General features: G+C 45.6%; 1 protein-coding gene across 1 annotated transcript in view; it reads left to right on the top strand.

Moving 5' to 3' along the window:
* MED13 (mediator complex subunit 13) overlaps positions 1–14,179 on the top strand; it is a 1,760,496-nt gene that overhangs the window by 703,611 nt on the left and 1,042,706 nt on the right. Inside the window, exon 13 of the mRNA XM_069615091.1 lies at positions 9,696–9,783. Coding sequence (XP_069471192.1) covers positions 9,696–9,783 — 88 coding nt within the window. The remainder of the gene's footprint in view (positions 1–9,695; positions 9,784–14,179) is intronic.

The raw sequence follows: 14,179 nt of genomic DNA, 5'->3' as shown, positions 1-14,179 counted from the left end.
CCGTCCAAAGGGACGATTTTTTGGCATCACTAGATCTACAGGACGCGTACTTCCACATTCCGGTGTGTCAAAAACACAGGAGGTTTCTGAGGTTCATGGTAGGTCAGACACACTACCAATTTGCAGTGCTCCCATTTGATCTAAAGTCCTCCCCAAGAACGTTTACGAAATGTTTGGCACCTGTGGCAGCCTGGCTGCGAAAGGGAGGGCATCATGTATACCCGTACCTCGACGACTGGCTTGTGAGGGGATCCTCCCCAGCGTCGACCAACGACAGCGTACAAGCCACCTTACAACTTCTGCAACGACTGGGGTTCGCAGTGAACTTCGAAAAGTCTTCTCTAAAGCCCTCAAGGAGCTTGAAGTTCTTGGGAGCTCAATTCGAAACCCACTCGGGAATAGTGAAACCGTCCCTAGACAGAATATTGAAGATCGAACAACTGACGAGTCGACTTCGCCTACAGAGCACATTTTCCGTGAGAAAATATGTGGCAATCCTGGGTTCCATGGCTTCGTGCATCCACCTAGTAGCAAACTGCCGATTGTTCATGAGGTCTCTACAGGAGTTCCTGTCGGACAGATGGAAGCAGGCCACGGGCCGGTGGTCAGACAGGATAACCGTCGACGACGAGGGCGTCATCAGATCCCTCCAATGGTGGAAAATCTTTCACAACCTGGACAGAGGAGTTCCTCTACAAGAGCCGGAATTTCAGAACACCATCATCACGGACGCCTCCCTAACGGGCTGGGGAGCACACATGAACGATCATCAAACCCAGGGCAGATGGTCTTCGACCGAATCGCACCTACACATCAACGTGCTGGAACTGAGGGCAGTGAGATGGGCCTTGAAATCATTCCTTCCACATATCAAAGGATCAAAAGTAAGAGTGCTGACAGACAACACGACAGCCATGTTCTACTTGATAAAGCAAGGCGGCACCAGATCCAGGACCCTTTCGGCGGAAGCTCAAAAGATCTGGCACTGGACGTTGAAACACAACATATCCTTAGTGGCTTACCATCTCCCGGGCGGGAAGAATGTGCAAGCGGATTCCCTGAGCAGGACAATGGCTCAAATACACGAGTGGGAGCTGGACACCGGTCAGCTACAAATAATCTTCGAAAGGTGGGGGACCCCATCAATCGACCTCTTCGCAACGAAAGAAAACAGGAAATGCAAACACTTCGCGAGCAGATGGCCTCAAAAAGGATCCCTGGGGGAAGCGTTCTCATTTCCTTGGACGGACAAATTCCTGTACGCTTTCCCTCCGCTCCCCCTTATACGGAGGACAATCCAGGGGATTCGCAGGTACAAATGCCGGGTCATTCTAGTGGCACCGTATTGGCCGAGACAAACATGGTTTTCCGACTTCCTACATCTGTCGTTGGAACAGCCTATAACTCTCCAGAAAGTGCCGAACCTACTGTCCAGGGACAAGGGAACGGTGTGGCACCACAATCCGGACAGCCTCAACTTAACAGCATGGCTCCTGACTTTTCAGAGTTAGGCAGCTTGAAAGTCTCGTCGGATTGCCGGAGAATTCTGCAGGCGGCTAGAGCCCCTTCGACTAACAAATCATACAGATGCAAATGGCGACGGTTCTGTACGTGGTGTCAAACACAACACGAAATTCAGCCTTTAGAAGTAACCCCTGAGCAAATTCTTCCGTATCTTCTTCACCTAGCTGAGAGTGGGCTGTCATCGTCCATCAAAGTGCACTTGGCGGCCATTTCAAGATTTATGAGGAGGAGACAGTCTTCACCATTATTCAGTGACAAACTGGTGAAACATTTCATGAGGGGTCTCTTTAGAACTTTCCCCCCTACGAAACGGTTCCCACCGTCGTGGAGTTTAAATGTGGTGTTGGCTGCCTTAATGAAGCCTCCATTTGAGCCAATGTCCTCTTCATCCATGCAGTTCCTATCGTGGAAGCTGGCTTTCTTAATTGCCATTACGTCAGCTAGAAGAGTATCGGAATTGCAGGCATTGGTCATAGATCCTCCTTATGAGATTCTTTAAGGACAAAGTAATTTTATCAACTAACCCTACTTTCATCCCGAAAGTACCGACAGTCTATCACAAGCACTCGACCCTGGTCCTTCCTACTTTCTTTGCGTCCCCGTCGTCGGCGGCGGAAAAAGCCCTTCATACTCTGGACGTCAAAAGGGCGTTAAAATTTTACCTGCAAAGGACGCAAGATATCAGAACTACCAGACAGTTCATTGCCTACGGTCCGTCGACGAGAGGAAGGGCAATCTCCAAGCAAGGCCTGGCTCGTTGGGTCTCTTCGGCAATTACTTTTAGTCACTCCAAGGCTGGGAGACCCCTACAAGGACGCCCTAGAGCCCATTCCACGAGATCGACAGCCTCCTCCACGGCTCTATGGGCAGGAATTCCTCTGACAGACATCTGCCAGGCGGCGGCATGGTCTGTCCCACACACGTTTACACGCCATTACTGCCTGGAAAGGCAGCACGCGGATGAGGTACAGATGGGAAGGGCAGTTCTGCGCCATCTGTTTCAATGAGGTAAGCCGAAAACGGTTAAGCTTTTGTCTTTTGCCTTGCCTATTCTGGTTCTTTAGTGTGTCTGTTCTGAGCAATATATGTATATCTGCCTACGTGCCTATATATATTAGGTTTTGGGGTGTTTTTGGTGGTGTATGTTACATTGCATTCTCACCTCCTTCTCTTAGGATACTGCTATACAATCTATTCTAAGCATGTGAATCCATGAAAGATCCAATGCTGGAGAAGGGAGTAGTTTCTTACCTGTAACTCCATTTCTCCAGCGTTGGTATCTTTCATGGATTCACATGCGCCCACCAGCCTCCCCGGAATGCAATGTGCAAGATATATGCATAAGTAGGTTCCCCTTTCTACTTTGGAGGGGCCGAAATCTGACGGGACCCGCTGGGGCGGGGCTTTTATACCGCTACGTCCTACGGGGCATGCATGAACGGCCCCAGAGAGGACGTAGATGTGGATAGGACACACAAGTGTCAGAAGTTTTTTCCTATAGGAAACGACTATATATGTGTACCGAGGGTTCCCAGTCTGATGACGGGGAATATTCTAAGCATGTGAATCCATGAAAGATACCAACGCTGGAGAAATGGAGTTACAGGTAAGAAACTACTCCCTTTTCCAGCATGTGTCTGGCATGGATTCACATGCAAATCCTCCCACCTACCCCTCTGCGGCTGGTCCTACTGCCACTTTACGTGCTACCAAATCTGAAGATGTTTGCCAGAGGAGGGGCTTAGGTAGAGGGCAGTATGATCCAGAGACCAGTGATTGGTTATTAGTCGAAAGACAGTTCAGAAACAAAACTGAAACAGATTTTTTTCTTTACTGAGGATTCCCATCCTGACGGGGAATATTCATGAGCATTTGAATCCATGCCAGAGCCATGCTGGAGAACATTTACAGGTAAGTAACTTGTTCCTTATGTGCGAAGTCCCTTCAGCCTTCAAGACCCCCATATCTTTTGCTGGACTTTAGGACTTTTTAAATTTTAACCCTGGAGTGATTGAGACCTTTTTCTCACTCATGTTTTTTGACCGGATTTGGATTTTTTCCACTGTTTTTGGAGTCTGACTAACTTCATAGGCATCAACTTTTTGTATGGCGACACACAGCGCCTTCAGTGCAGTATCACAGAGCAATCCTTTAGATTTCTCATAAGTTTTAAATATCTTTTCTGGTGTGAACTACTGTTCCCAAGAATAGTAAGGTGAAATTTACTTTACTTACCTTTTCTCTTTGTAGGTCCAGTACACACCATCTGTGCTGGGGGAGGGGGTTACCTAGTAGCCCCTTCTCCGACATTCTCATGTAACATTTTTGATGTTCCCCTCACTACTTTTAAATGGGTGGTGGAAGTGGTTTAATGTTCCTATCATTGTGCTTTTCCACCGCGGGCTGAATCCTCATCTGAAGTATAGCACTGATGGGTGACCATTTTGTCAAAATGGCCCCGGTCTTCTTTTTTCGCCATTTTCTGTTTGTGAGGTCTTTCTTGGGTTTTACTCTGCGTGCTAAGCCAGGATTGAGCCCTTTGTTTGTTTTGCCTTCGGCGGGATTCAGCCCTGAAATGCACGCCTGGCTCCAGTGTGTCTGGGAGGGTAGTAAGTGAGGGAGGCTCCCGAAATGCCCCTGTCCTTTGTCTCTAGGAGTGCCTAAATGCACCCAGTCCCGATTGGCTGGCTGTCCTTTCTGGACAGCCACGCTGCTGTTTGAGTGACAGCATAGGCTATGCATGAATAGGATAAACATGCTTAAAAGGCGAGGGTTTTGGGACTAGAGGCTGAGTCGAATACTGGGAGAAACAACTGTTAGGCAAAGTTTGTATGCAGCAACCTTTGGGAACACTACAAAAACTCGGACTACAGGTAATGGGAAACCCAATCTTTGGTATAAGCTTGTACTACACAGTTTTGGTAGCATGTTGAGCAGCCAGGTTTATATCAAGCGGGGTCAATGTGAGCTGTAGGGAGTTACAGAGATTCAGTGACAAGTATTCAAATACTTGGCAACCGTTCGTCTAGTGAAAATCATAAATGCTGCCCTCATGCTGTAAGTGGATTCGGTTTGATCTTGTTAATTGGTGTGATCCCTTATTGTACTTGGTAAATGATGTGCCCCGGTTGAGGAATTTGTGTTTTATCAGTTTAAAAATCTCACATTAATATATGCATATGTTTTTTCGTTTTTCTTTTTAAAAGATATGTAATGTTGTGAAATGAACTGTTGTAAATTTTGTAAAGATGCTTACGCATCAAAAACAAAATATTTTAATTAAATAAAATAAAAAGTATTCAAATAAACACACACATGGTTTCTTGAATAAACAATTATTTGTCAGTTAGAATAAGCCTTCTTCAGAAGGGAGCAACATAAAAAGCAACACACAAATATACTTCAATACTATACACTCCTAGATTCTAAATCAGTAAAGACCCTTTTGGGATGGCCCACAGACACAATCTACACCCTCAGGTGACTTCAATATCTTACTCTTTGCATTTAGAATATTGTTAGACGTTTGTAAAAGGAAAAGGTTATTAGGACAAACCAGAGATCACAAATATTCTTAAGCAGGCAAATACTTTTGGATCCCCTAAGCAGAGTCATTCAATAAATTAGACTAGGCCAAAGTCAATGGGCAGAATTCTTATGTAGTATGAAGCACCTCTGGTAGGTAAGTAGAAAAGTCTTTGCATAGTGTTTTTGAAGAAAAGAATCAAATGTAGGGGTACAAGCTGTTTAGACTTGAATTGTAGAAGATGCAAGCAACTCTATAATGAGGTAAGTTATCTCAGACTTTTACAGTACCTTTTGTATTGAAGAAAAAGTGCAGCAGATGACTTCTGTTCCTGAGCAGCTCTGCAGATCTCACTGTTCCTGGGCCTCAGTCGTGGGGACAAGAGGGAGGACTTCTGGGGACTCCTGCACTGCAATGGGACGATCACCGCTCGCTACCGACAATCTTTCTAACAACTGGCACTTCAGTGTTTCAGCTCCTTGCAACAACCGCAAATAGCAACACTGTGGTTCCCGGTTGTCGAGATCGGCTTTCCTTGCTTCTGGGGTCCCACTCTGTTGGGGTGGCTCAGGCTGGAGTTCTTGGCCAACGTAAAAGCAAAGCACACAATCTGGTGTTCCTTGCCTGGCTATTTGGTTTCCAGCAGCAACTTTGTGGAAATGCAACCATCTCTGAGAGAATGCCCAGGTGGATTACTTTAGAGTTGATTGGTCCCACCAACTAAAGGGAAGAAGTTGTCCTTGCAGGGACTTCTCTGTCGATACGAATTTGGAGTTTCAGCATAGCAGCAGGGCTTCACCAGGCAGACCAATGGCCCAGGAGTTGCAGCAGGCGTCCTCTGCAAGTTGTTTGTTTCCTTTGTCCAGTGGTTGACTCTACCTTCCAAGCCAAAAGCCTAGCCTTTTATTGAGTTGTCTACCATTCATTCCAGCCTAGCTGTCAGTCACTCAGCAGGGTGGCTGTCCTTGCTGGACAGTCAGCCGGCCAATCACTACAGAGTGCATTTGGGTCACCTAGGAGACTAAGCACAGTGAGTTTTTGGGCATCTCCCTCACTTCCTGTCTACCTCAGACGCCCTGGAGCCAGAGGCGTGCTTCACTTGTGAATCCCGCCAAAGGCAAAGCAAACAATGGGACCCAACCTGGTTTGGCGCGCAGAGTAAATCTCAAGAAGGACCTTGCCACAACAAAATGGCAAAAAAAGACCGGGCTATTTTGACAAAAATGGCACACTTGGGTGATTACTGCTGCTGCGAACGCAGCCCACTGTGAATGCACACCACAGTACTTAAAATGAAACCACTGCCACCAGCCATTCAGTGAGGAAAGGGTAACATAAAATTGTTTTGACTAGCTAGACAAAGGGGATTCTATGTAACCCTTCCAGCACCCTATTGTAAGATAGTAAGTGCTGGGTCTAGAAAGTTACAAATGTAAGCAAAGTCAATTTCACATTACTGCTCTGGGAAACAGTAGTTTATCCCAGAGCAGGTATGTAAACCTTTGGGAAATCTGAAAGACTTCCCTGTGCCACTGCACTGAAGGTGCTGTGTGACACAATGTCAAAGATGCTTGTGGAGTTGTCAGGCTCCACAACCAAAAGAAAGTGTTAAAAATCACATTAAATACATGAGTGGGGAAAAAGGGTATCGCTCTCTCCAGGTAAAGAAAATAAAGTCCTCAAAATCCAGCAGAGTTGCTGGGGGTCTCTAAGGTGGAGGGAATTGGCACATTTCTGAGAATTCTCCCTAACGGACACACGCTTGCTGCATCCTTCTAGAACTTTGAATCGCATGGTGAAGCCCTGCAGCTGTGCTGAAACTCCTTTTTCTGATCGACAAGAGAAGCTCCGGAAGGGACGTCTTTTTCCCTTGGGTTTGTGGGACCAACAAACCCAGAGACTAACTCCACTGGACCATCTTCCCCGACTGGCTGTACTTCTTTGCTGCTGTAGGAACTTAGTCCCATGAGAATGAATGAGTGGGAAAAATGCTAGAAAAAAGGTCCAGAAGTCCAGTAAAAAGTGCTGGGGGTCTTGCTAGGAGAGGGGATGAAGCACAATGTTAAATCTCCATAACACTGCATCAGTGCCTTCTGCATTTATTCTCCGAAAAGGGTTGCACTGTGCTTCTGGAACCTCCCAGAAGAAACCTTGCACCTGTACCTCCTGGGCACCTCTCATTGGAACCAACAGGGGAAATCCTCCCTCCAGTCGACCCACCCAGTCTGGGGAAATCTGTGTTGGAGGACTGGAGGGGTCAAGTAATTTCAACAGTTACCCCCTGTTAACCTTGGAATAAACCTTAGAATACACTTCGGTTATTCCGTTGCGTCGCTTTTTGGTTGTATAATCTAAATGCTTGTATCTAAAAGATGGGCATATTTTAACTACCTGCAACTTTGTTGAATATCGAACATTTCACCATCGCAATACCTCTTAGTACATCAGCCCCCCTCCCAAGAAGGGGTCAGAAGTCCCCATACATCATAGGGATTGGATTTATAAAGTTTAGGGCATAATTCTTGTGAACTGGTTGTCATTCTACTGCATCACTACCATTCGTCTTTGTGTGTTATTCATTTCTAAGAACCTAACTAATTGTGTATATGTTTGATCATTAAGTGTTATCCCCTGCTCCTTTAATTTCCATGTGTGTTTTTGAGCCTACAATACAGTATTTTTGTACTTGCCTGTCTAAATTGAATTAGTACCAGCGAGGGTCAATCGTAATGTAACCAACAATCTGATTGGCCCTCGCCGGGGCTTTATCCTATCCTTTGTGCCCGGCGTCGGCGTGGCAGCCCTATAGCCAATTAAGAGGCTTGAAACGGAGCAGTACCCGCTCCGAGTCTCCACACGGCTGGAGGCTGCCATCCTCCCCGGCCGGGGATTCAGCAAAGTGTTTTCTCCCCCCCCCCCCCTCTCCTGCAAACAATCCCCTCCCCACCCCCACTTAACTTCTTTTTTTCTCCTTTATCGGGAGCAAACATGCTGGGAACACTTTGGTCCCCAGCACGTCCGCTCCCGATGGCTGCCATGGAAAGGGAAACCGGACGTTTTTCCTTCCCCAGTGGGCATTTTGTAAACCTTTTTTTCTTTTTTTTTCTGTTAGGAAACACCTGTTTTGGAACAGAAAAATGCTATTAGTACCTTGGTTTTGCCGACTGGGCTACTAATGGCAATAATCCCTGGGGCATTACCTGACTTGGTAATGCCCCCCGTGGCTCGGGGCTCATTGGTTAATTATTGTGGTCTTTACTGTGTGAACTCTTTGTGGAACCCTGACTGCACTCAAGTTCCGGAGACTAAGCCTTAACTGCTAGCCACACTTACATTGATTGGTGTTGGCTAACCTCTGAGTTCCCCTGTTCATTACAAGACCCATGCTGGAGGTCAGGAGTTCTAAGTAACTTGATCCTTAATGGATAAAAGATCGGTGTTCCCTTGTGGGGAGGGGCAGTTTCCTAATACAGTCAAGGGGTACCCAGTCTAGTTCCTAGGCTCCAGTTCCACCACTAAAAGAGGCTAAGTTAGTTGCAGGTATTGACTTAATGCTAATTTTAAATTATGGCGTGTACGGGGCGCTCCCACCACTGCTACTCAATACTGAAGTAGACCAACAATGACCCCATGTAAATAAAGGCTGTTGGGGCAACTGCTCTCAACTCTAGCATGAGCATCGTGGTGTGGTGGGGTGTTAAGTTATCTGAAGGGTCTTCAAACAACAATTTGACAACTGGGTATGAGATTCTGGTCCCAGTCAGTTTTTCTGAAATGTCACCAGTTTAAAATTTCTCTTCAATGCCAACCACATAGTTTTAGGATGCCACACACACCTTCAGCACAAAGAGCAGTTGATCTGATCCTGACCAAGATGGCAGGCAAAAGTGCCACAATACTCTGACCACACCAACTCTCACTTTCTTGGCAGAGGACAGCTGAATCGGATTGCAGTGAGGTCTCTGGCTTACAACAGTAACAGGCGTTTAGTTTGTGGATTTGGTCACATGAGAAACATGCTGTGGATTTTTGGCTTTGGTCTTTTTCAGACTCTTTGTACACTACTGCCAATTAGTGGATGTCCTAGCTGCGAATTAACGGCTGGTGGAGATGCAAGTGGTGAGATTTCCCCTCTATGGAGTCGATTAAAGGTAAACCTATTTTTCAGCACTTTTTATTTTGAAGACCATCTGTCTAATAGTCATACAACCCCACCATCCCCCCAGCCCCCGCTATATGCTTAATTTGTAGCTTGCCATATATTTCTGCAACAGAGGCTCCATTAAGGAGGTTCTGAGGGACGAGTCAGTTTGTGAGCACATCATCACCGCCTTAAAACAAACAAAATCTAATACGTGGGCAACCTATCACAGACCTCACAGCACAGCATAAGTAACTTTGCTTATGTTCGGATGTCCTGATTGGTAGTAACAAAATAGCTGCGTACATAAACAACCAAAATTGCAAAACTGAAAACAATCAACTTGAGCCTTAACTGGATTTCTTTCTGTTTTCATTACCTTTAAAGATTTATTTTTAGTCATTACTGCAATCTGTTTCAACAGTGATTGTACTTTAACCTTAAATCTGATTGTTCAAGTGGGTAAATAAGCAAATTTATTGTCTTTCTTTGTCTGTAATTTAGCCAGGATCCAGAAAAGCACTGAATCCTGATGATCGAGCAAACTGTAAAGAATCAAAAGCTGGGAACCTGGACCCGTTATCTTGTATAAGTAAGATTGATGCATTATTACTGCTTAACATTCCTACAAATCCTTTTGAGTAGTAAACCTTTTGCTCTTCCAGCTTAGTTTTTGCTGTAACATGTTTGTGAATAACTGTTTTGTTTTTCTAGTACAATTTATAGTTCATTTTTCTGTGTATAATTAAAACTGCTATTGCACCACAGGCATTTCATTTTGGGGTCTTCTGTCCGATGGGTATATTGTGACAATCTTACTTTGCACATAACACAATCAGAACTTTTTAGTTAAAATTCTTCTTTTACCCCATGTGGTGGCTCACAGTATTCTTTCCTAACTTTACTGGTTTTAGACTTTGTGCCTGCCAGGCTTAATCCAAAGCCTGACAGTGTGGCTATTTTTGTTCTTTGCCTTAGTTTTGAGTCACACGGTACTCCTTAGTCTCCTATAGTATGTACGCACAATTAGTAAGGTGGCTTTCACTGGTGTAAAAGGATTCACACAGTGGAATACGTTTTACCTGGCTGGATTCTTTGAAACACTTCTATTCATAGAAATAGTCCTTGTGTACCTTGAAGATTTAGAGTCCATAAGACTAGACACTGACCCCCCCCCCCCCCCCACACACACACACACACACACACACCTCCCTCCTTGTCTCTTTGTGACAGTGGAGGCGGCAATCTTCGGCCACTGGATGTCTCTCAGGACTGTAGGCTGTAGTTGCCTGTAATCTGTTCTGACTGTTCAACACAAAGATCTGCATATGCCAGCAGTGTGGATTCATTTGGTTTGGTGCAAGCCCTTGCTTGGCTTGGGAGACTGGCCATCAGCTGACAACCCCCTGAGTGCTTGGTTTCTGTACTCGCTTCCTTGATGGGGATACAAGCAAACCACCTTGCCTATCCACATTGTGAAAACATGGAATGCTGAACTAGCACTTTAGAAGGCGTGCTCCTTGAGGGATTTGCAATGGTTAAGCGCTGATCTCTGGAGTGACTATAAGGCACCCACGGTAGCACTCCTTTATTCTGATTTGGTAGGGACAACTGGATCACAACTCATACTGTACATTCTAGTGTCCCTGAAACTATTGACCTGCTTAGATCGCTGGACCTAGGAGCAATTGTTCATTTGCTGCGAGGAATCCATAGTGTGCAAAACCAAGCAGCTAATTTTCACCCCAGGTCTTTAGGCGAGTGCTCTTGTTCAGCCCCCTCCCACCCCCCTTTCTGGAAAGCACCAGTAGTAGCCTGTCATACCATTCTTGTTCTACCCCACAGCCAAATTTGCCTTCCCAGTCCCTCTTTTGTGCCTGGTTCCTCTGGTGCGACTCTTCAAGCAATCCTCCAACTATCGTTCTTCCCTGAGGTCTTTACAATCCCAGACTCAGAAGAGGAATCCTTTTAACCGCGGATGCCATTTGAACCCAGCTTCACCGGCAACCAGTGACGGCAGTGACGCACCGTTTCGCTCCTCATTGCAAACCCTGTCATGGTAATTACTGAATTGAGAATAATTGCTTTTTTCCAAGTGTCTTGGGATTCCTTCTTTTTAATTGGCTCGTCGCTTGGTCCCATAGTGGTCACTGAAAAATTAGCTTCAAAGCCGCTTTTGGAAATGACTGACCACTTGTTGCAGATGTGCTTCTTTGGTCCTAGGGTATGGACCTCCTTGCTCTCTGGTGCTGCTGGTGAGTCTTTTCTTATATTTCTTCATCACTGGGTCTCATCTTGAACTCTTGAGGGCTTCCCTCCAATGTGAGAACTGCACCCAGGAGGCCTAACCTAAAGTTTACTTTTCACTGCCGAATACTCTATTCAATTGCTGGTCTCTCAGTCTTTAAGATTTCCAAAATCTGCTCAGGTGGGAGGATTTTAGAGGCGACCTTTTTTATGGTTGTTGGGGAGAATTCTCATTTCTGTGCTAATTCCCTTCAGCCTTAGAAGCCTATAGCTCTTTTGCTGGAATTTAGGATTATTTAATTTTTATCCTGAGGTGAGTGACCCTTTTCTCACCTCGTGTATTTTTGATTTGGACCCAGTTTCTTTGTTTTTGGAGTCTGGAAAAACTCCATTGGCATTTACTTTTGTATTGACACACTGCACCTTCAGTGCAGTGTCACCGAGAAGTCTCTTGGATTTCTCATGTTTAAATAAATTCTCTTGGGTGAACTACTGTTCTCAAGAGTAGTTAAGTAAATTGGCTTTACTTACCTGTTTTTTCTATTTAGGTCCAGTACGCCCCATTTTGTGTGGAAGTGCTGGGGGCAGAGGGGGAAGAGTTTAGTAGCCCCTTTCCCTTCTTACTCATGTAAAAATGTTTGTTACCCTCACTACGTTTAATGGCTGGTGGTAATGGTTTATTTTTCCTACCATTGTGTTTTTGCGGCAAGCTGAATCTTCAACTGCAGTGGTACACCCCTGGGTGCCAATATTGTCAAATGGCCCTGTTCTTTTTTCACCACTTCTTGCTTGTGAGGTCTTTCTTGAATTTTACTCTACGCGCCAAGCCAGGTTTAACCCTTTTGTTTGTTTTGCCTTTGGCAGGCTTCAGTGCTGAAACCCGCCTCTGGCTCCTGTGTCTGGCAGGGTAGGAAGCGAGGGAGGTGCCTGAAACTCCCTGGCCTTAGGCTCCTTGGTTACCTGAATGCACCCAGTGCTTATTTGCTGGCTGTCCTTGCGTGACAGCTGGGCTGCCCATGTATGGGAGAAACCTGCATAAAGGGTGAGGTCTCTTGGACTGAAGGCATAGTCGACCACTGGACGAAACATCGGATGAAGGAATCTGGAAGAGAGGCTTGCTGCACTCTCCGGGACCGTTGAACTGCCCAGTGAAGCCCTGCTGCAGTGCTGAAACTCCAACTCCGACTAGCGAAGCTCCGGAACGGATGACTTCTTCCCTTGGGTTGGTGGGACCAACTAACCCCAAGTAATCTTTGCTGGAGGACCTTCCCCAACTGACTGTACTACTTTGCTGCTGGAACAGTGTCAGGGGTCGAGAAATCCGTAGTCGAGTGCATCGTCTTTAAGCCAGACAAAAGCTCTGGGAAGATCCTGAGGACCCTCCCGAAGCAGGACGACCCAAGCCAGTCACCTCACCGGAGCGCTGGACTCTAGAAGCAAGGGGAAGCTCCTCAAGTGTTCAACAACCGCAGTGGTGTTATTTGCTTTAGCTGAAACCGCGAAGTGTTGCTGAACTGAAAAGAGCAGGTAGCTGGCGACCTGCAAACTGCAGTGCAGTAGTCCTCCAGGTGTCCTCTTGTTCCCAGGACTAAGGCCCAGGAACCCAGGATCTGCAAGACTGCAGCCAGCTGGATCCTCCTTCAAACCCAAGTTACTGTCTTCACTAAGGGGTAGTTAACTCTTATCTGTAGCTTGCATCCTCTCACTTAAGACTTGCAGTAGCTGCTTTTTACAGAGTTGATCTCAGAGCTGACCTTTCCAAGCCTATCCGTTTGTGGCCCAACAGTGATTCTTTACCAACTCACTAACTTTGCAAGCCTTTTGTGCTATCTAAAGAAGTGCCGCGGCTCCATAGACCTTGTTCAAAATGACGTTGGCAGTCCTCGCTCCCTGCCACTCTTCTGAACCCTTGACTTTGATTATAACTGCCCCTCATAGGTGGTGCATAAGTTTAACTTGTATTGCTTGGGAAGATCTAATCTAGAATTCATTGGGAGATTGAAAAGTGCTCACATGCTCTGAGATCCTGTTAAGTGTTCCTTCCCTAACCTTTTCCTTTTTCACAACCTCAGAATTTATGAAGTACCAAAAGTGATGTATAAATGGCAATACTGTCCTAGCAATTGAAGTCGCCTATTGGTGTAGGCAGTGTGTGGAAAGCATCCCAAAAGGGTATCGACTTAATCTGAATCTGAGAAAGTGTTATGAAGTGTATTTTGATTGTTGCATATTGCTCTTTTTAAAAAATGCTTAATTAAAACTCACTGTTAAGTAGAATTATTATACTAGAAAATAGAGTGTTATTTGGATACTTTTACGTGTGGATTTCGGTGCTACAGCTCACGTTTACACCTTTTGATAAGTCTGGTTGTTCAGTCCCTCTACAAACTTGTGGAGTGCAGACCTATACAATTAGGTGGGTTACCTAATACCAAGACGACAAGACTGTTGTAGTCTCCCACGGGGTTACTGCATACAAACTTGCCGAACACTGGTAAATTAGGAAGGCACAGAGGTTGGGCAAAACCCAATCAAGGTAATGTAGTCGAGCTGTCAAGACTTAGTCTCACGAAACGTTTAAGTGGTCTAGGGCTACAATGAGTCCATACAGAGCAGCAATTAATAATTCAAGTTAGACAGTTGTTGTATACAAATAGTTAATAGGCCTTTAGTTTCACATGAAGCATATTAAAATCACATGTAAGCATTGTCAATCAAAACCATATGCACACAGATTCACC

The sequence above is a fragment of the Ambystoma mexicanum genome, chromosome 9, assembly GCF_040938575.1.
Source record: "Ambystoma mexicanum isolate Mex_15411 chromosome 9, UKY_AmexF1_1, whole genome shotgun sequence".
Taxonomy (NCBI): domain Eukaryota; kingdom Metazoa; phylum Chordata; class Amphibia; order Caudata; family Ambystomatidae; genus Ambystoma; species Ambystoma mexicanum.
Note: the sequence above shows the minus strand (reverse complement) of the source record. Positions and strands in the feature narration are given on the sequence as shown.